The sequence below is a fragment of the Podarcis bocagei genome (assembly GCF_964188305.1).
Source record: "Podarcis bocagei genome assembly, chromosome: 17".
Classification (NCBI taxonomy): domain Eukaryota; kingdom Metazoa; phylum Chordata; class Lepidosauria; order Squamata; family Lacertidae; genus Podarcis; species Podarcis bocagei.
This window is the reverse complement of record NC_138143.1, coordinates 9955828-9978781: the sequence shown is the minus strand read 5'-3', so window position 1 is coordinate 9978781 and position 22954 is coordinate 9955828. Positions and strand designations below refer to the sequence as shown.

At 45.2% G+C, this 22954-nt stretch overlaps 1 protein-coding gene across 7 annotated transcripts in view; it reads right to left on the bottom strand.

Annotated features, from left to right (window-relative positions):
• NFIX (nuclear factor I X) overlaps positions 1–22954 on the bottom strand; it is a 252987-nt gene that overhangs the window by 40394 nt on the left and 189639 nt on the right. For all 7 annotated transcript variants that reach the window (XM_081176619.1, XM_081176621.1, XM_081176618.1 and 4 more), the window contains one exon: positions 263–325. In XM_081176619.1, the coding sequence (XP_081032745.1) occupies positions 263–325 (63 nt within the window). The remainder of the gene's footprint in view (positions 1–262; positions 326–22954) is intronic.

Genomic DNA, 22954 nt, shown 5'->3' with positions numbered 1-22954 from the left:
TCTCAGATCTGGCCATATCCGTTAATCAAATCTCAGCACCCCTTTTAGGTCTCAATCTGCTACATTTATTTCTCAAATATGAAGGGAATGATTCCAAACCAGATGGTGAAGACCTCTGATTCGCAGCAGCATCTGCCACCCACCCCAACCTGGCCTCAGAAATGGGGATCTGAGGGGAGGGGAGAAATACAAGGCTTCTGTGTGAGGAGACAAATAGGAGAAGTGACCAGGGAATCTGATTCTTGGGCAGGAGTTCACTCACCATTGGGCAGTGGTTTGATGTCCGCATCTCCTTGCTGGTTTGAATTGTCTGATTGTCCGGATTCTGAAACACAGAAGCAAAAACTGACATCAGGAGATGGTTGGAGCAGAGAACAGAAGATGACGGGCAATAGCTGAGGCCCGCTGTGTGGGCATCTTGCACCACTTCACTCCTTTTTGTGGCCAACAGAAAGGCTGCTCCAAAAAAGCTAAGCAACAAATAATGTTTCACTGGAAATGGCCAGGAGACCTGGCTGTTTTTAAAGAACTGATTGCCGTAATCAGAGAGGCCCTTTGATATGATGCTACAGGACAGGAGGACGAAGTAGAGGGTTCTTGTTTCCATGCTCCAACCCTACAAGATTACCAAGAAGGAAGCCCGTGCTCCTTCCTTCACCAGATTACCCGGGATTATTTTCACCCACTGCTGAAGAGTATGGCACTGCTCACTCAAAGGAGCCATCTGGATTTGTTCGTTACTAGGTTTCAGAAATGCTGAATGTATTTTTGTGACTGAAGCAGAAAATTTCAAATGGCACCCCTGCACCCCTGTCATGGTTCTAAAATTATAACAAACTAAATAACTGGCAGTTTGCTTGCCTTTTAATAGCACTGCCAAACCTGCTTCCTGAGGCATGCCACCTCACCTGCCTAATACTGGGGTCTATTCTGCCAAGCATTTTTTCTTGTTCTGCAGGCATCTCTGGCCTGACACAACCTATGAGATCATTCCTTCTTCCTGGTCTACAGGCACACTACAAAATCTGAAGGATGAAGGTTAATTTGGTAACACAGTTGGTGGTTGTGCCTAGGCAGGGACAGCCTAGTAGTAGTAGTAGTAGTAGTAGTAGTAGTAGTAGTAGTAACCCTGCCTATCTGTCTGGGTTTCCCCAGCCACTCTGGATGGCTTATAGCATATGTTAAAATATAAAACACCAACTTTTAGATGTCTTCTTAAAGTTGTGTAATTCTTTATCTCCTTGACATCTGAAGGATGTCAGGGCAGGCGCCACTACTGAGAAGGCCCTCTGCCTGCTTCCCTGTAACCTCAGTTCTTGTAGTGAGGGAACTGCCAGAAGAACCTCAGAGGAGGACCTCAGTGTCTGGGCTGAGCGATGGAGATGGAGTTGGAGTCGCTCCTTCAGGTATACTGGGCCAAGGCCATTTAGGGCTTTAAAGGTCAGCACCAACACTTTGAATTGTGCTCAGAAACGTACATGGCATTTCCTGCCATGTGTTTAATTCCACACACACCTCAACACCAGTTCTATTCTCCTAATTAAATTCTCCCTCTCCTTTCCTGAAGCTGCTATTTGCCCCTTGGGGAAAAACATGCAAATACCATACCAGTGCTGCAGTCCCAATCCAATTTGGTCCCCCTATGGCTGCAATTAAGGGACGAGGGTGGCGCTGTGGTCTAAATCACAGAGCCTAGGGCTTGCCGATCAGAAGGTCGGTGGTTCGAATCCCCGCAACAGGGTGAGCTCCCATTGTTCGGTCCGTCCTGCCAACCTAACAGTTCAAATGCATGTCAAGTGCAAGTAGGTAAATAGGTACCACTCTGGCGGGAAGGTAAACAGTGTTTCCATGTGCTGCTCTGGTTTGCCAGAAGCAGCTTAGTCATGCTGGCCACATGATCCAGAAGCTGTCTGCGGACAAACGCTGGCTCCCTCGGCCAATAACGCGAGATGAGCGCTGCTACCCCAGTCGTGTGCGACTGGACCTAATGGTCAGGGGTCCCTTTACCTTTTACCTATGGCTGCTATTAATTTTTTAAAAATATACACACACATATGATCCTGGATGGCTCTGTGCTTATTCCCCACATAGGTATCATCCCTAAGTAGAAGAACCAGTGGTCAGGGATGATAGGAATTGTAGTCCAGGAACAGCTGTAGACCGAAGTTTGGGAAACCCAGGTTTAAACTGTCAATAGATCAACAGACCTAGAAGCCCTTAAGTGATGGAATATGATGCACGAAGGTCAAAACCACATGCAATAGTGGCAGACTAAATGTGGGTCTGCCCCATTCATACAGAAGAGAGAGAGGGAGCATCCAAATTAAAAAGCAAACAGATTGCTAATTCTCCACTGCTCCTTGTTACCTCCCTCCAGTTTGTCACCTGATGTGATTCCCTCCAGCTAGGCTCCTCTATCAAAACTGACTTAGGCATGGAGAAAATCAGCTTGAGGGACAAATCAGAGGGTGATAAGAAGGAGCGGGAAAGGTTCAGCACCCTTATTTGCAAATCATTTTTTCACATTTAATTGCAGCCCATCAAGCCTCACTTCCCATGTGACTGGATCTCATTTAAAGACCCACTGTTATAATGTGCAACAAGATCTTAAGAGTTTGCTTGTTTCAGGGCAGGGATTATTTAGGTTCAGGATATAAGAGTTGAGGGCTTAGGGCTTGTCCACACTTCTGCTTGGCCTGTGCTCAGAAAGCTGGGGCTGAGCAGTGTGTGCGATTGACGTTTACTCCGACTGAGCTGTAAAGTCTGGGTGAGCCCTAAACTGTCTGTTGGGTTTACTCTGACTCTGTTTAATAAGTGGGACCACCCCATCACATCCATGCAAACATGGAAGCCACCACCTTATTATATCAGAAGCTGGCATGGGGGTATATATACACAGAGAGAATGTGATGGGCTTCCTCTGGAGCATGCAGATCTTTAGCTTCTGCTCCCTTTGCAGAGCTTCAAGGGCTTCCACTGTTCTGTCCCCACAAATTGCTGTGCTATTTACTGGCTTGTCCTTTTAGACACACACACTCTTTTCCTCAAGGCCTCACTACCACTTAAGAACGACTTTCCCTGAAGGTTTCATTTACCAGCTAATGCCTCTCAAGCCTCAAAGAACCCCAAGGATGGAAGCAAAAGAGTTTGTCCACCCTGGTCATTAGGTGCCAGAGGTATTGCACGAGCACATTGAAATGCCAAATTCTAGAGAGAGCACTTGACAAGAAAAGAAAAGCCCTTCAAATCAGTGGTTTTTAATCAGCCAGGTGAGCTGGAATCTACAGCAGCTAAAAGACTGCACTATAACTCAGCAAGTGCCTGGTTTGACTCTCTTTCTACTATGAGCTCACTAAGTATTCGTACATTAGTGGCTTAAAATGCAGTGAGGTTGCTCCCCCTACCCCAGCTGCAGTTTAATTCACATTTGAACATTGCTGTACACACCAGGGAGGGGGTGGCAACATTTTCACCTAATGTGCATTGCCTGATTTTGTTCCCCCTCACCCGCAAACCCTGAAAATCCTGTTCAAGGAAGCTGCCAGCTGCCCATGCACAATGGCTGCCTGAACTGTACACATCTCACCTTATCTGCAGCTTGCATTTTCAAGTTAGATGAAAGCTGGTTTGAAGGAAAACGTATCAAGCCAGAGTATTTCTCAAGAAACTAATAGATATGGATTGTGGCTAACACAGGGATGCGGACTTAGAAAAAATATTGGGGGGGCCCGGGAAAGCTCATGAATAATAAATAAGCTCATGAATATGCAAATAAAGTGGCTCCGGCCCTAAATAGGGCAAGCCACGCCCCCCAGCCAGCCGATTGGCTGGCTGGGAGGTGTGGCCAGTCGGGATTCCCCTGTTCTCGCGGGATTTCCGGCCGAGGCTCTCCGATTAGGGCGCGCGGCTGGCTGGCTGGCGAAGGAGGAGGCGGGGGACGGCGGCGGCGCTCTGCTGGAAGGGCGCCCGCCCGAGATTATTGGGGGGGCTGAGCCCCCCCAAAAAATTTTTTGAGGGGGCTCGAGCCCCCTCAAGCCCCATGGAGTCGGCGCCTATGGGCTAACATCATGTGTACCTGACTTCAAGCGGCAGCAGTACGAGTGCACTGGAGCAAAAGTAATGTGTATATTCCATTAGGTAAGCCACTTTCTCTAATTCAGCACCCCTTTTTGCAATATGAGGATAATAATACTGACCTTCCTTACAGGACTATTGTAAGAATTATAGAACTATAATGCATGTGAAGTGAAAAGGAGTTACATGATTTACTAGGTGCACAGAAATGGAGAAATTTTGAAATCGTCTTGCAAAGATATGAACCTAAGAAAGAAGATACAGTACAAATAATGCACAGATACATGAGGGTGGGGGTGGACATTTTAAGTATGGCTAAGTATCAAGATCCCATAGTTTAACGAGCTTTAAAAGGTTTCACAGCAACTATCAAAGTATTCCAAAGTTATTTCCACTCCCTCAACCCATCTCTAGTGTTTGAGTGGGGATTCAAATCCATGTAAACCAGAATGAATCCAAAGTTGAAGTGTATGGGTTTGTTCCTGTCGTTTTTTCAATACTACCTAGTTTCCAGATGCCATCTAGCATAGAGTTCCTGGGCCTGTCACGCCTGCTTTGAAAGGAATATTGTCGCAGATGGAAGTCATCCTGTCTTCAACTTGCTATGGTGGCAGAAGCAGACCATGCCTGCATTCTTTTTCTTCTACACTTCTCAAAGAAACTCCATGCTAAATGGTAACTAGGAATCCTAGACCTAGTTGGCTAAAGACTCATTTCCTCCCAGTGTCCAAACCCATTCCTCTGCTGATTGAAAAAATATCCCTCTTGATTAGGAGAAAAACCCCTTTTCTCTTTAACCATGAGGGTCAGAAACATGCCCTAAAGGTAGAGGGACCCCTGACTGTTAAGTCCAGTTGCAGATGACTCTGGGGTTGCGGTGCTCATCTTGCTCTATAGGCCGAGGGAGTTGGCGTTCATCCACATGTGGCGAACCAGAGCAGTGCACAGAAACGCCATCTACCTTCCCACCGGAGTGGTATCTATTTATCTACTTGCACTTGACGTATTTTGGAACTGTTAAGTTGGCAGGAGCAGGGACCGAGCAACGGGAGCTCACCCCCTGGCGGGGATTCGAACCGCCAATCTTCTGATCGGCAAGCCCTAGACCACAGCGCCACCCTATTTTCCTCTAAATGGAAGCTCTGATTTGCATCTCGTATCTTGCCAAGTACCCACAGACAGTGGTGTGGGCATGGCCTACCTAGCAGATTTCTAGGCATCTTGAAAGAAACGTTTATCGTGGTTTATTGATAATTCAGCAAGTGACAGAGAAAGAGAAGTATCTGGGCAGGTAAAATACAAGAGGAAATATTTATGGGACCTCAAATAGTTTTGCTGTCCTTAATTTTTGAGCCCCTCAACCCTGTGCTGTAAGACCACCTGCGCTCACCACGCAAACGAGGCCTAAGACCTCCAAAGAGTTAACCAGCCCATCCCTTTCCTGTCCAGACTTGGCGCAGCAAGGCTAGCTGCAGAACTCAGGTTACCTATGTCAACAACACTGCAAGTTTACCTCTATCGGAGCCAAAGCAAAGCAAAAAGAAGCCAGGAAATGTGCCTCATACTCTGCAACAGCTGGGGAAGCACTAAGGAAATATTTCAGAGTTGGTTCTCTCTCTTCCCCCCACCTCTTCTCCCTTCCCTTTCAAAGTTGGCCGAGGCACACTGTTCTCTTTCGGCCTTGCGACTGCTGGCAGCCATTTTAAAACTTGGCAGCCATTTTAGTGCTGGCGGCTAGGACTGCTCCCCCAACGCCGGCAGCAGGCAACCGGCAATCGGACGGAGGAGCGTGGCTTTGCTTAGCCCAGGGACAGATAGAAGATAAATTCTTAAACACTACGCGCAAGAGAGGCACCGGGGGTTTGCTTCAGAATTAATAAATCATGATTTTGTTTTTCTTTCCAGTTTAAAGAAATGTTGCGGCAGCAGAGCAGAGAACTTGAAGAAGGAAACAGGCAGAACGCACTTCAGATACCCATGCTGCTTTAGGTCAGCTTCAGACATCATAATTTCTTAGGTGGGGTGTCATCTTCATCTAACGAAATGTACTGTGCATATTGCAACGTAGTTTGTTGCCTCAATAACACAGATTGAACAGCCTTCCCTTGGGATCGCACAAAAAATCCGTCACAAGCACTGTTTTGGCCATTGTTCAATATTCACACAAGTAAATTTCACTCAGCGACAATGGCAAGATATCATCTCCACAATAGATGGGAGAAGAGTCTTGCTGTGGGGGCAGTAGAGGAAAGCACTGCTATTGTCCCTCTTTAAAATGTGGCTAGGTGTTCAATCCTGCACTGCAATGCATGGTAGTCTCAGAAACTGTGATATCTACACAAGAATGAGCGCTCACACCTTCCTTTGTGAGTGCCCTTTGCAAGGACCACGCACTGCACCTCTGGCCACGTGGGACTCACTAGCTGGTTGGAGTGGCCCACCTCCCTGTGCTAGTCCCGCCAAACCCCAGTTAACCTATCAACACCTTTGGGAGGCGGGGCCAGTTGCATAAATAAGGAGGCGGAACCAGCAGCAAACATATGAAAAACCTCTTCTCTGAGCAAATAAGAAATGTGGTCTGTGTGCAACAGGTGACAGATAATGTTCAAGGTATTTGCAAAACACCCAAGTGATTAAAGTTATTGTGTAATTTGTGTTTTCATATTGTATTTTAATGTTGTGGTCATCTTTGGATGAAGGATGTTATATAAATGTTAATAATAATAGTGATGATGATGATGTTGGGAGCAGGACAAGGGAAGAAATCAGGAATCAGAAGTTCTATTTCTGAAACAAGGAGAAAAATAGGATTGAGAGAATGTATTGTTTATTTATTTTGGGAAGGTTGACTGAAAAAAGAAAAAGAAAAAAACCCTGCTTCCCAGCATAGCTCTTGAAGCAGCTAACAATAATAACATCAGAAAAATATGCTAAAAACAACTTCAACAAATGGCAGTGACAAAAATCACAGCTCTCACCAATATATGGTGCCATCAATTATGTGGCTATAGGATATTCCAAATAAGGTTGGGTAAGACAGCCCCCACCCCGGAAAACTGTTATTATTATGAGACTCCTAAAAGTTGCCCAATGAGCTGGGCAAGGTGAGTTGATCTAGGCAGGGGATGCCATGCTGCCATGGAGCTCTTGCCTGGTCATCATCACCTGTTTGCTACTTTGCCAGGAGTGGCACTGCAGCGCCACCTTCTAAAATGACCTTAACAGCTGACCTTAGGGGGGCAGAGAGAGAAAGAGATTCAGTTTCACCCTAAACTCCTGGAAGAGGTTAGCCTTGTCCAGATAAAGAAGATTAGAAAATGATCGCTAATTGCTTCAGTCAGATAGCGAATGAAAGCAGCAGGTTCTAGGAACCAGACATGTTTCTCACATAAGTCTTCAGTTAGATAATAGCTGGGGGGTTTTCTGCATTTTAAAAATAATTATTAATTATTAAATTTGTCAGTCACTTTATCTTGCACAAGGCAACCCAAAGACACTTACAACCAAATGGACGATAAACCCCACACAGATGCATTAAAACCAGAAGGAAAGAGAAAGACATTAAAAACATCCCACCAACTTCTAAAAGGCAACAGATAGTTAAAGGCCAAAGGCCTGGTTATAGGGAAAGTTTTTGCTTAACACTTAAGGAGCCATTGGAACAGTGGTTCTCAGACTGTTTTATCTGGGCATTTTCAGCATAAAAATTTGCTTGTGCCACACCATTTATTTTTTTAATTGGTAAGAAATACATTGGAAAACAAAAAAGAAACAACTCCTAGCAGTGCTCGATTTATAACACAGATCACTAGAATATGATCATGGGACATCCAGAAAGTAAAAAACAGTGCAGCTACATATTCTGCAAATAAAAATAAAAAAAAAATTATGGTATACTCTACTATATCCTACTACACTGAAATGTTTAAATGTTTCTTTGATTGTCCTTGAATCATCCTGGCACACTTGCCTTCCTCTTCTGTCACCAGTGGCGTAGCGTGGGGGGTGCAGGGGGGGCCGGCCGCACCGGGTGCAACATCTGGGGGCGCGCGCTCGCACTTGCAGCTCTCTGCCCCTACCTGGCTCACTCACTCTCTCTCACTGCAGTGCTGGCTGTGCGAATCCGATCCAAGCCGCTGGGTCGCCGCCCACTGTGGAGGGGGTGGGTGCCAGGCGTGCGGTGCGGAGAGAGAGCGAGGGACTATCTGGGGGAGGGACAGTGCAGCGGCCGCCCAGCGCAGCGCTGAACGCGGGAGAGAACCACACCAGACCAGACCAGGCAGCAGCAAGAAGAAGCTGGCAGCGGCGGCAGGTTAGGGGTTAGGGGGCGCAAATTACTTGCCTTGCCCTGGGTTAGGGGGCACAAATTACTTGCCTTGCCCCGGGTTAGGGGGCGCAAATTACTTGCCTTGCCCCGGGTGCTGACAACCCACACTACGCCGCTGCCTGTCACAGCCTTTAGAGAACCACAGCATTAGAGCCAGAGGGATTGGCAGTTGTGTGTCCTTGTTGCAAGGTGCCTATCTGTTTGGCCTTTGATATACTGCAAACCTAACGGCCTATCTCAGTTTCTCAAACTGACTAGCTGTCTTGGCAGAGTTGCAAAGTTTCATTGCAACACCCTATAAGAACTCTTAGCTCATGAGTAAGAGGTGCACAAGGAAGAGATATCATAAGTATTATCTTCCTCACGCCCACACAAGCTCCAGACTATACTGACAATTCCCTCTCAAATGTCTGCATTTCGTCTTCTCCAGTTCCACATTTCCCCCAACATATAAAGGCAGCAAATGCACACCTGTGGCAGAAAGTGCCATAAGTGCACCTTCACTTTGGGCAGATGAAATTTAGCTAAAATCCAAGTATCAAAGAACTGCTCACGCATTCCAAACCATCACCCATATGTATCTTCCCTTATTGCTAAGGATAAACATGCTACCAATTGTTTGCTATTCCCTACCAACCACTCAAAACTGAAAAGTTTCCGTCATGAACAATCCTACAGATCATAGCTTGCCCATCTCCTCAGGGCTGTTTCGTAATACTAGGCACTGAGTGTTCTGGCACACTGAGCACTCCTAGCCCCTTCTGAAGTAATGAGGACCTTAAAACATTTTCATATCCGAAATCCAAAATGGCACATATGGATAACCTCTCTGGACTAGAGCTCACACTGAATTAGTGCCTCACAGAGATGCAGGATGGAAGTAGGCACATGCAATCGTTGGACTATTTCATGTTGCTTTAAAGCAAACCCTTAGTTTTGTAGGGAAAATATTGGCTACTGATCTCTAAGCACCACTTCCAGCATATACGGCCTCAGCCCAGTATACCTAAAGGAGCGTCTCCACCCCCATCGTTCTGCCCGGACACTGAGATCCAGCGTCAAAGGCCTTCTGGTGGTTCCCTCACTGCAAGAAGCCAAGTATCTGAAGAAGTGTGCATGCACACGAAAGCTCATACCAAGAACTAACTTAGTTGGTCTTTAAGGTGCTACTGTAAGGAATTTTTTTTTATTGCAAGAAGCCAAGTTACAGGGAATCAGGCAGAGGGCCTTCTCGGTAGTGGTGCCCACCCTGTGGAACGCCCTCCCATCAGATGTCAAACAACTACCTGACATTTAGAAGACATCTGAAAGCAGCCCTGTTTAGGGAAGTTTTTAATGTGTGACATTTTAATGTATTTTAAATCTTTGTTGGAAGCCGCCTAGAGTGGATGGGGAAACCCAGCCAGATGGGCGGGGTAAAAATAAATTATTATTATTATTATTATTATTATTATTATTATTATTATTATTATTACTACTACTACTACTACTACTACTACTACTACTACTACTTGAGTACTTTTGTTTCCTATAAAACATACAAGACATGGCTAAAATGGCTAATGGCTAAAAATATTTGCCTTTGAATTGTAAGAATAGTCCATGATGAATCTTAGACACTTGTTGGCCAAAGTAATTTGCAGTACTTTGCCACAATATTGGACTTGCATAGAATGGCATTTTATAAATATAAATGTCTGCCTGTTTCTATACATGAGACATATAGAGAAAAGAAAAGTGAGAAAGCATTCTTACTTGAGGACAGCTTTTCACACCAGATTTTAAAGAACAAAGATACAGTCTCAGGACCACTCACTGCTAAATGCAATCATGCATCCATCTTGGAAGGAAATTTATTCAAATATTTATTTGAAATATATTTAGGGCTTTCAGAGCAAGAAGCATGGCCCCTCTCTCAAGGCAGCTCACACAAAAGCAAAAAACTCTAAAACACCATTTCAATAATGCAACATAGTGCATAATTTCCTTATATGCTTCCATATATCAAAATGTAAAGAATGACCAAGATCTTGTGGCCAGCTTAATCATGGGTTTCTACTTGTTCCACTTCAGAGTGATAGCACAACATGGTTTTACACATCACTGTTTATCCAACAAAGAGGAAAGGTGCTTAAATGCATGCTAGGGGAAATTCTGATAGTAACTCTGCAAATTGTGTATTGATCTTTCTGACCCAAGTATATTTTGACAGTTCTTTAGACATGATACAGCTGCCATCCACAGACATATCTTTTAAATATATCATGGGACGCAGTTCTCAGAAGATTTAATTAAGGCTTGGGCACGTTCCCTGTCATGTTCATAACGGCCTGATTTGCACATAATGCTAACCTATGCTTTGCTTAACAAACTCTAGCTATGCATGAGTTATCCCATAGACAATCAAATACTATTTATATTTATTAAATTAATATATCACAGCTTCCTTCAAAGGAGCCCAGGCTGGCTTGTTTCTCCGAAATTGATTTGTTTCCCAGCTGCTTTTGCCTTGTGCCTTTTTGGTTTGGTGAGCAACAAGGGTGAGGTGGCCAAAATATGGTTTGCCCATAATGTCGATCCATAAGTAAAACAAACCAAGGTTATAAGCAAAATATTAAACTCAGGCAATATACCTTGCGAGGTGGGGCAGGAATAGAGGACTATACCTGAGTATAGTTCTGGAGAGCAAAATGATTCCTCTGAGGCAGAGTTGGAGTATGTCTTATACAGACATACAATTCTAAGCCAGTAGCCCACTTTCTTAGTGACAAGGCCATGCTGCCTACCATGGAGAAGAACCATTTTTTTCTTATCCAGTATACTATGCGGACTGGTGTGCACATTACACAGGGCAAATTGGAAAAGGGAAGCTGTTTGATGGATATTAACAATATTGCATCTCAAATCAGGAGCCTCTGATGGACATAGAAAGGGACTCGTGTAACACAGGGTCTGAACGTCAGTTGGTGAAAACCATCTATAATGAATGAATGGATTTATTACGGTCACAGACCAGATATAACCACCTATAATTTATAATTTGTCTATGGTGAAAACCTTCTATAATTTGGGAAAGATTTAATTGTAGGTCAGAAGTGGTAAAAATGGCTGCAGTGGGGGCTATTCCTTCTTAAGTGCTTTACACTTCCTTGTCCTCCTCACCACCTAGCTTCTCCATGTTCCTGTATTAGTTGCTGCAACTCAAAGTCTTCTAGCTGCCCTATTACTGAACTGCGCTTTGCCCCCAATCTTGCATGCACATGAAAGAAGACAATTCTCGGGTGCATAGGCTGGTTTGTCTGTCTGCCAATCTGGTGTGCCGCGACTCCCCCAAACTGGCGTACTAGTCTTTTCCCCAAGGGCTGTGATCTCCAAACCTCAAAGGTGCTTTTATCTGGCAGAACAAATCCTTATCTGGAGGCAGCAGCTGAACAAACAAACAGATCCATTGCCTGAGCAGACGAAACACTTTGCCGAACTCTTTATCTGTCCCACACAGGCCTGGCAAGCCTCCTCTCTGCCCAATCTACAGCCTGGGAGCGGGAGAGGGGACAATCTTGCCCAGTCCACAGGCAATGGCCCCTTCCTTGAAAACCTCTTCCAAAAATGAGATGTGGGGAAGAGATGGGTGGCAGCTATTTTGAGAAAAGGATGCCAGGTTGCAGTCCAGAAATTCTCTTTTTGCATTGAAACAGTACAGGTAGCATACTATTACATGTTCTCCTGTTCCAACAAGGTGCTTTCTCAAACGTCAGGCTGAGGGAGCTGACAGAGAGAGAGCAACACGCCAGGTCAAGGAGAAGTTACTCTATAGCTATACTCGGTAGCGTTTGGACTTTGTTGACTCATGGCCCTTGACTCATCATCTGATATCTCTTTGTGGTAGAACGATAGTAGCTGCTGGGGAAAACATCTCTTCCCTAAAACTGGAGTGTTATGTTAAGCCTGGGCATTTCCTAACCCCCGTTTAGATCTACTGCTGAATTGGGAGACTCAACAGCTGTTTCTCCACAGATCCTGTCCACTTGTCCCACCTGCTGTGTGGTGCACACCTGGAAGCCAGCTTGTTTTAGCTGTAATGGAGGGAAATGGGCAGAAGAATCTATGGCCAGTGAATCTTCCCTGATCAGCAACAGATTTGATGATAAAGGAGAAATCTCTGGTTGCAACCTGGCAACACCCTTTTAGAGGAGCTGAAGGAGCAAACGATTGGCACTCTGTTCCCTGAGACTAATAAACCTTTCAGCAGAATGGAAAAGCTGGAACTGTGACCTGTCAAAGGGGGATGGGGCACATGAAGGAAAGAGAGACTGACCACTGTTTCTGGACTGGGTGACATAGGCACACACAAATAAGCTTGCCTCATAGAAAAACAAGCAAATGCCTTTTGTCCCTGCACCCACTGCAACTGGACTGCAGGCCCACACATGCTAGCATGCTCTGGCAACAAGGGGGGGGGGCAGATTAAGTTGATTTGCCCCTTAATCTTTTTTGAGAATATCAAAATATATCAGCAGGTTCCTTCAAACCAGTTATTTGGTTCTGCAGTTGCAGACAGTTACAGACATTTCAACCTGCAGCTCCCCACTAATGTGTAGCTAAAAAAATATTGTGAGGTGAAATCATTGTGTTGGCATCTCTTGCCCCTCCTGTACTTCACAGGCTGCTGCATGCAGGAAACATGGAAATGCTGGCACAACAATGCCGTATCACACACAATTTTTCAACTATCCATTTCCAGAGAGGCATAGGTCCGTACTCACCTACAGCACTCATGCACGTCCCCATAACATGTAGGCTGAGTCAGAGAAATTGAGTTGAAAACAAGGAAGACCCTGGTTCCAATGTGTGTGCTATGAACTCATGAAGTGGCTTTAAGTAAGCTATTATTCTTTCAGTCTCAGCATATCCCAACCCTAAAATAATGATAATAAAACTGGCCTACCTTACACGTTTGTTGCATGACTTACTGAGACAATGTTTGTGAAATGCTTTGTTGACTCTAATACACTATACAAATGCTTATCATCATCATTCACACTTTCATATCTATAGCATGTGAAACATGATAGTCAAGCCAAGTCCTAGCTGAGATCAGGAATGTTGAAAACTAAAAACTAATACTAACCAATACATGTGTCAGAGAAATTTGAATTAGATTCTTAACAAGCCTATACTGAACTTCACGCTTAGTTGGCTTCAAGCATATTTTATGTACAAAGTTCTCACAGATGGAGAATTAGGGGAATGATCAGAATTTTTGAATACTGATCACCATCCTTTCCCCTCCCTGCAAGACTTCATTCTTCTTTAGTTTCCCTATTTGTTGCTACGGTTGTTTCAATTGTATTGATACAAAATAAAACCAAATATTAGTTCAAAACATTTCCACCTGAAGCTGCTATTAGTCCCACAGCAGAAAAATTCAAGAACCTATATATTTTTCTGCTGTGGAGGTAATAGCAGCTTTATTTATTATAATGATGTGGTGTTTATCCATCCGTCTTTCGATCAAACAATCTCCAAGGCAACTTACGAAAGATTAAAAATACAGAAGACTACCCAGCAAGCACTTGTTCCTTTGGTTGGTGGCAGGGGCCAGAGCACCCTTCTCAATTCACTGCAAAGGTCCCAGGGGCAACTGACATTTGGGGCAGAATTTTTTTTCTGGCAGAAAGTGGGAACAGCTTCTCTCTCCTTCTCTCATGGTCATAGCACTCTTCCTAGGAGTCAGTCCTTCACAGCTCTGCAGTCCCAGGGCAGTTGGCAACCAGCGCACTTAGGGAAGAGCGCAATTTAAATTTGGAAGAACAGCACTAGGGAACAGGACTAAACACCCTTCACAGGACCACTGTGCCAATTGATTGAAGAAACAGCCCCGTGTCATTTTCAAAATTAAAGTGAAACTTAAAATAAATGCACTTTACACACAAGGAGAAATGAAATGAACAATTGCTACACGTCCCAAACATCTTTTTAAAAGGCTATCTTTCATTTTTAAAGGTCCCCCCCCCCATTATCTTTACCAGCAAATATGGCTTCTATGCCCATATATAGACACGCATCACTGAGGTGCATTGACATTCTCTTCACAGGGATGCAGCACACGATACACACATAGGCAAATTCCCATATAAACCTGCATGGTGCACAAGAGAGGTTCCTGTGCTTCCAGCAGGGGCTCTGTTGCCCATAAAGGCAAGATTGATGACATGTTTGGGGTGGGTGTATTTTCTCTCACAGATACTTGTAGTGCTGAATTTACAGTTCCCTCTGGGATATGTAGGAATGTCCCGTCCTGCTTGCTGGGTCTGCAGCTTCCTAACTCCCTGTTCATAACAAACCCCGCTCTGTGAGCTGGGGAGTCAATAAATCAGAACTGAGGAGTGGCACACACCCAACACCAGTGCCTAGGCAAAGGGCAGAAGGGGGGAGAGTGGGGAGGAAATACATGGCATCAGATACAGTATGTCCATGCCAACAAGCATGGTGTTTGCAAAATGTACAAACTTAAGCCGAATACCGACGAGACAGAAACGATGGTGGTTGGTGGTCCTAGTGATACATTGGGGGGGGGGTGGTAGGGGGGCAGTGAGGGAGGCTTCCAGTTTAACAGCTTGCTCCTGGGCCAGGATTTGCACATTTCCCTTAACACAGTGTACCAGGCTACTGCTATCCATTCTGTGTTTATACAGTGGTACCTTGGGTTACATACGCTTCAGGTTACTTACACTTCAGGTTACAGACTCCGCTAACCCAGAAATAGTGCCTTGGGTTAAGAACTTTGCTTTAGGATGAGAACAGAAATCGTGCTCCGGCAGCAGCAGGAGGCCCCATTAGCTAAAGTGGTGCTTCAGGTTAAGAACAGTTTCAGGTTAAGAATGGACCTCCGGAACGAATTAAGTACTTAACTCGAGGTACCACTGTACTTCAAACTAATTTCTGTGGTGCTGTCCTTTAAAACGAGTTGGAGGTCTCCGTCTCAGTGCAGAATTCTGAAGCCTGTCACCTAACGGGCTGTTTCGCAAGAAATATATTGAACTATGACACTAGTTTCCTGTGTGCTTCTGGGCAAAGTCAAGGTGCTGAACATTAACTATGAAGACTAAATGAGGGATGGAGAACCTGAGGCCCTGCAGACTTTGTTGCTCCCCAATTCCCATCAGCCGCAGCCAACATGGCCAGCAGTCGGGAACAATGGGAGCTGTAGTCCAGCACCATCTGCAAGTCCCCCACCCCTGGACTAAATAGTCTTGATGCATCATACCTGCAAGAGAATCTCCTTCCAAAAGAGCAGTTTCTGGTTGTGTGCCCCTCTCCTCTAGGCCCATCATTTTCTCCAGCTTGCCTTCCCATCTCAGGCTCCTTCTTCTAAGCTCTCTCTGCTTCTCTTCATCCTGTCTCTTTAGACCTGCCTAATACTTCCCCCCCTGGGATTGGTGTCTTTTAGATCTCTGATAGCTCCTTCTTTCTCCCTTCAGCCTGTTTGCCCATTTCCAAATACCTGTCAAAGCAAGTCAGCTTTTATCCCTGCTTCACAGAAATTTGTTCTCTGGTTGGCATGGAAAGGAGCTGCATGGGACAGAAGAGACAAACTTGCCCCCACCCCCAAACAAACAAAAAACTCTGCCTTTTTTGCCACTTGAGGTGAAACAGGAAGTGCCGCCACTCCTGCCACCACAGCTGAAGCATCCCTTACCCAGGTTGGGCAGCAGTAGTAGCAGGTTCCAGCGACATCGCACTGGAAATAGGTGTCAACCTAAGGCAGCTGGGTGCCCATGTGGGCTTCTACTTCCTGAAGCGGCTGCTCCCCCCTTCCTCATATGTGGGCTGGTCCTGATAGGATCCCACTGGCTCCTCATAGGATCCCACTGGCCTGATCCTTGCTGGGCTGAAAGCTGCAGGACACTTGAAATCTATTCTGCTCTTATGCCTTTCAGATCATGTGCAGAAATCAACAGTGTGAAGCTCTTCACAGCATGGAGAGCAGAACTGTCACCTAACAGTTCCTGCATATCAAGCTGCTGTTAATTACGCCTCTCCGGAAATCAGCCAAAGACAGCCGTGTGTGTGTGTGTGTGTGTGTGTGTGTGTGTGTGTGTGTGTGTTCTCAAATATCCTAACATCTAACCAGCTTCTGGACTGGAAGCAGCAGCACAGGGACAAGGGGTAACTAAATGGATAGGGCACAGGTCCAAGGTGCCTCATGATGCAATGTATTTATTTTTTTGAAGCTCCTCTCTTCAAGCATTATTCAATATCATTCAAGCTCCTCCCATTGCATTATTGGCAAAGGAACCTACAAGCAGCCATTGGATAAGCTGCGGGTTGGGATGGCCCTGCCTGAAAGAGCTCCTTGCACTGCTCTGCTCCTTAAAGGTCACGGATGGAAGGCAGATTGGAAGCCAGCCCAGCCACACTCTGGCTAGCTGTTGAGCGCCTGCCCGCCCCTTCTCTCACCAAAACACACACAAAGGGCATGAATGACAATGCAACAGATGGACTGCGCCAGGCCAGGCCCTACAACCCACCCAGGCATGGCCTGGCCCCAAACCCTCCCTGTCACTGTCTAGTAAGCTCAGCTGCCACCACTCATCTATGCTACAGGCTCTGCCATGTTTTCAGGAGGGGTGTGTGTGTCCCCCTCACTATCACACATCTTTATAATGCTGCTTGCTTATCCTGCTTCAGCAAGGGCTCAGTAAGCTAACCTTGTCCTGCCCGGTACATTTTACGAGATGACTGACTAGGGAGGAGTTGCATCTCCTCAAGAGGTTTTATGTCCCATCTCCTCTGAGTAACCAGCTGACTTCACTGAGAAGCTCATCATTTGTGAGGTCCATCCTTCATGTGCAGACTTAGCCATGGATCAATATATCTTCCACCTGCAACCCTCAGTGTGCGCTTGGTGAGCTGTCTAGCCAATCCACCACCATCCCATATTTACCTATTCACTCATATATCTCCCCATTAAGTCATTTCACAGCTTACCCAATAGTCACACATACAATTTATTTTATTGTAATACCTCCTTCCTCCAAGCAACTCATCTTTCCTCTAACTAACACTATTTTACCCTCACCAAAACAACCACGAGACTGTGAGGTAGATCAGACTGAGAGATGATGCCTGGCCCAGTGTCATGTGAGCTTCATGGATGAATGGGAACTCAAACCTGGACTTCCCTGGTCCAAATCTAGCTCATAGATACCCTTTATATGGAGCTTCCTCAATTAAATGGCAGTGGACTGAGAAGGAATCATCCTCTGTGCCTGGCCTAAAGGTAAGCTGAGATTCCAGGAGGATTATCTGTGCCATCTGAGAGACCTCAGTAAGTGTACAGGCCACAGAAAAAGCTCTCTGAACTAGCACACAGGCAGCTCTCCTGGAAGCTCAGCTTGCTCTCTTAGGCCTGACACAGAAGACGAACTCTTCACAATCTCATGTCACTTTACTTATGAAGCTCCACAACATAGATCTTCTGCTCCATCTAGAGGAGGACCTATGACGACAGCCTTTCAGGAAAACTCTTCCTGTGCCATAGCCTAAGGGAAAGGGGATGAAAACAAGCAGGAAAGGTCATGGTCTCAAAAGGAAGGTCAGCCTGTTAACACCCGGATATGATAAGTATGTACATTGTAAAAGCTCCAGCTTTAAAACTACCATGTTTGTCTTCACTTCTGCCTCAAAAGAAACTTGTGTGTTTTGATTAGGGCTGGACAGAGTGAAAACAGAACCGAGTAACTGACAGATTTTATATTTCAAAAACTGGGTGACAGGTATTATTGCTTTCTTTGTCCCAGTAGCACCCTAGGTCCCTGGGTGCACCTTGCCATCTGTCTTATACCTAGTGAACCAATCCACTTAATATCAGCATCAGCTGGCCTGCATTCCATTTTAAGGCTGCAGATTTTGGAGCAACAACTCGACACATTTTTCTCCCTCTTTCTGTTTTGCTAACATCCAGCCTGATGAAGCATGCTGGAGAACTCAAAAGCTTGCTCCATGATACTGAGTGGTGTTCAACTAGTTGTTACTCAGAGTGCAACCAATCAAATTAACAAAGCCAAGTCAGCCAGGTCTATTAACTGAGTAGGACTAGCATTGAAAACCACCCAATTTTATCAGTCCTAGTAAAAGTATGGTGGTGGTGGTTGATGATGATCCTTGGGAGCCACTGAACTCTTCTAAGCCATGCCAAGTTTCATCCATCTTCACCAAGGACTCACTCAACCACATCCCACCCAATTCCATTCCTCTCTCTTGTAAGCCTATATACAGACAAAGATTAACAATAATAACAATATAATAATTAAATAGCCCCAGCACCTCTACAGTAACTCTTAATGTAGTAGTGGTACACACTTACTTGTGAGTGAGCCCCATTGGAATCCATGGGGCTCAGGGGTGCCAATTTGAATAAAACACTGGGGGGCCAGGTGAGCCCCGCCCCACATAACTGATCACATAATGCGGTGCACGCACACCATTTGAATGGCAATGACCATCAACTTTTGGGGGGGCGGCCCCCTCAAGTATTTTATTGGGGGGCATAGACCCCATGGCTCCTAGGGGTTGGCTCCTATGATGGGGCTTACTTCTAAGCAGTGGTGCAGTTATGAATGGTGAAGTGCAGAAGCTTCTAAGACTATGCAGCAAAGATAAATGTTTGACCAATGTGGACCAATGTCAACACTATGGCTTCAATACCATAAAAACCTAGGCGCGAGCCCTGACTATGGCAGTGCAGTGTGGTATTCTAATGCCTTTGGTAAGTGTATCAGTACATATGGCTCGACAAGTTTCACAAGCATATTGAATGTTCCAGCAAAGTTTTACTCCACAGTGAACAGAGAGTAGCTCACTAGCAGACAGGTACGGGTGTGCTTTTTAAATATAGAGATATATATATAGATATATTATTTATGGCATTTATAGTATATGCTGCTTAATTATCCATATTTCTCAGTGGTGTCCATAAAAGCATGAAGTTCAAGCTTGGTAAGATCTGATCAAGTGCAGGGGACTGCAGAACAGTTCCAGCATCGATACTGATGGCTAAGCTGTTCAACCTGCAGAAGTCCTTGAATAAGTGCATGATCTGAAATTATGTTAGGTGCCCCCCCCCCAACTTGGTGAGAAAGAAACTAGCTCATGTCTTTTCTGGGGGACGGACGGACACATATAAAAATGAAGAATTATGAGAAGGTGAAGAAGAGATGGTACAACTTTCCTCCTCTATATATTATAGTATTTGCAAACATCAACCCATCTGAAAAGTTCAAAGCTGCTTCAGCTTTTTGTGAAATGGCTTGAGTGATTTTATCATGTTTGTTTCTTCTATCCATTTGGGGATTCTGAACCACATTGAAATCACCCCCAATAATAATCTCCCCTTCTCCAAATGCCTGTAACTGTCTCAGTCCTTTCAGCATAACGGTCCCCATCAGGGTCTTATCTGTTGGAATTGGGGAATACTATCAGGACTTCAATTCTTTATTTGGATTCTGATCCTATAGAATCAGGGAATGCCCTCCTACACACACACACACACACACACACACACACACACACACACACACACACACACACTTCATGCTCATCTCCCCAGACCTGCCCTTTCTTCAAGCAAACTGTTTGGATCTGGCAGGATGAAAAAGACCCTCTACTAAAGAAAACCCATGGCCTCGCCTTTGTTGATGAAATCCCTCTCCTCATCTTTCTCAGGGCACATAAAGAGCAAGAAAAGACAGCAACGCCTGCATTGGCCCAGAGCCTGCTCCTCTACAGCCCATAACTAAGGGAAGCTGCTGGTACTTTGCATCTGCCTAGCCCTCCTGGTTGGGGCAGTGATGATTTGGAGGCCTCTGATTGGCAAGGGCACAGAGGAGGAGGTGGGATATACAGGCTCTCCAAACAATGCTGGCACCATTTCCTGCTCAGCAGCCTCTCCAAAGCAAGAGGGGCAGCTCCTGATCCCCACTGCAGAGGCCCATCAGGCTTTCTGGATCTAGCAATTGTCTGGGTCAGAGGATGGCAGCCTCTAGTAAGAAAGGGGCGGCAGCGGCAGCAGCAACATGCAGCACAGAGGCAGTAGTTGGAAAGAGATTCTGAGAAAGGTGGTTAGGCAGATAAAGCGGGAGCAGGGAGTGGGTAAGCAGCGCCGGGTGTATTTCTGCACCAAAGAAACCAAAACTGGCTTATCAGAATACTTTCCCATATAATTTCAAATGCTTGGGCAATATCAAATAGTGACAAGGTGAGACGGAGAAGCAGGGAAAGACATGGAGTAATCAAATAATAGCTACTGGAAGATGTTATAGAGCAGTGGGGATACGGAACATTGAATTCCCACTGCTAGAAGTCCTGCCCAGACCCTTGTGTTCCTGAACCTTCAAATCAAACCACACTCTTAAATGTATATAGACTTTTCTCCACAACTAGGGATGCTAGGTACAAATAGAATCAGGGATTCTCTGCAATTCAAATTCCAACCCAGCTGTGAGCTTATCTCTATCTCTTTGTTAATGTATAGAGTTTGCTTATATTACTGGTTTATATAATCCAATACAGTCTACGCAGGCTAGCAGTGGTTGTCCTGGGTCTGAGGTGGAGCTATGCAAGTCTTTACAAAACTGAAAACACTAGGAATTGAACGCAGGCCCATCAGTGTGCAAAGCATGAACGCTAACCTATGGGCCCACCCATAGAAATTCAGCTTTTGTATTTGTACTGCAATAATGCAGACATCCGGAGTGCATAAAACCCTTAAAAGGCAGGAGACAACTCATTGAAGTGTGTGTGTAATCTTGGCATTTAGGAGAACTGAGATTTTTGGAAAGCAAGAAGTACCATAGATCTGGGGCCATTGTTGCAAAGTGCCACTGTGTTAGGGAAAGAGTCATGCCGTACTACAGTGCACACTCCTGCCACTAGATGGCACCACTTCATGGCAGTAGGAGCTGATAGAGGAGCCACAGCTCAAGTGAAGAGCCACCAAATCTCAGTTCCAAGTAAGGCTTCAAACAACACCCTTGACTTAATAAAACACTAGATCAAAGCCTTGGTTGCTGTGTTGGCCCCATCAGGAAATGAAGGAGGACCCTATGACACAGAACAAGCGAGGAAATAGCTTTTATTGAGCCAGCCATTATTCAAAATTCTGCTGCCAAAAGCCTTTAATAGGTAGCTAATTGGTTGATTGGTCCAATTAAAATATTATATGGACTACAGTTAAACCAAAGATATACCTTCTTTGCTCCATATTTCTAAATCAAGCATTATGGTCTGAGACGGGACTGCGGCAGAGTCTAAGCTGAGGCTCAGCGACAACAGATCTAGCTCCAGGCAAGTGTGCATTGGCAAAACAAATGGACCAGGAGAGGGGCGGAGGTCTCTGGTCTTCAGGAATTAGGGAAAGCAGCAGAAAGGGAAAGTGTAGGAAGCAGCAACTCCTCGGTCTGCGCTCAGCTGTGATGTTATTTATTGTTGCTGTTGTTATTTCCACATTTAGAATAATAAATAAGCAGATGATAAAATAGGAATAATAGTAGGAATAGTGATGTTTAGGGGAATAGGACTGAATGGGGAGAACAGAAGACAGAATAAGAATCTGGATTCAGAGCCTCCCTTACATGTTCCCCTCGGGATCTAAATATGCCATGAGGAAGGAGAGAAGAAACATAGAATGGGGTTGTTTGCATGGATGGTTGAAAAGGTACCTCTTTAAGCTATATTCCAGCCTCCTCTGTTGTCTAATTGCAGCTGGACTGCTAATCCCACATGAAGAAAAAAGGTGTTTTGTCTCTTTAAGAGGAGACTTGGCACTGCCCTGGTACCCGTTGGCAGCCAGGTTTTACGAGCAGCCTGTGCTTGCTGCAGCCATTTGATGAAGGCGAAAGAGACAGAAACAGGAGTGAGATGGGAGAACATCGCCAACCCTGCGCTCCCCTAAAATGGCGGAATAGCAACAGGGTGGCAAAGCCCCAAGCAGCCTGAAAACCATTTTCTTCCACTTCGTACGGGAAATTGGAGGTGCCCTCTCAATGGGCATACAGACTGACAGATATAAAAGATGAAATATTTTCAATGGATGATCAGATAAAAGGACAGAACATACTGCTCTACAGGGCGATAGTCAAATATCTCCTTAAAAGAAAGGCTAAGAGGACAGGTAAACAGGCCAGGAACATGCAACCTCTCAACCCTGCCCTTTACCTTTGAGCAGTGAGGATACCGAATCTGCATTCTGCCTTTCCCAGAGATCTGGCTTTCTTCTAGTGGGAACATCAGCCTGGAGAACACTGGCACTGAAAAGCCTAGTGATGGTTGGCATACTCAGAGATGCATTCGCGCATCTAAAACTTACATTCCCTGTATTAATAAACTGGATCAAGCAGCTCTATCGAGAGAAAAATGCAATTGGTTTTAAAAGACCATGACTTCTTTCTGGCTTGGCAGCGGTTTTCAAACGTATTACTTGTAAGGTAGGAAGTCCATCTACCTATGAACCCTGGCACATTGCAGAATAGTCTAGAACATGCAGGGCGCACA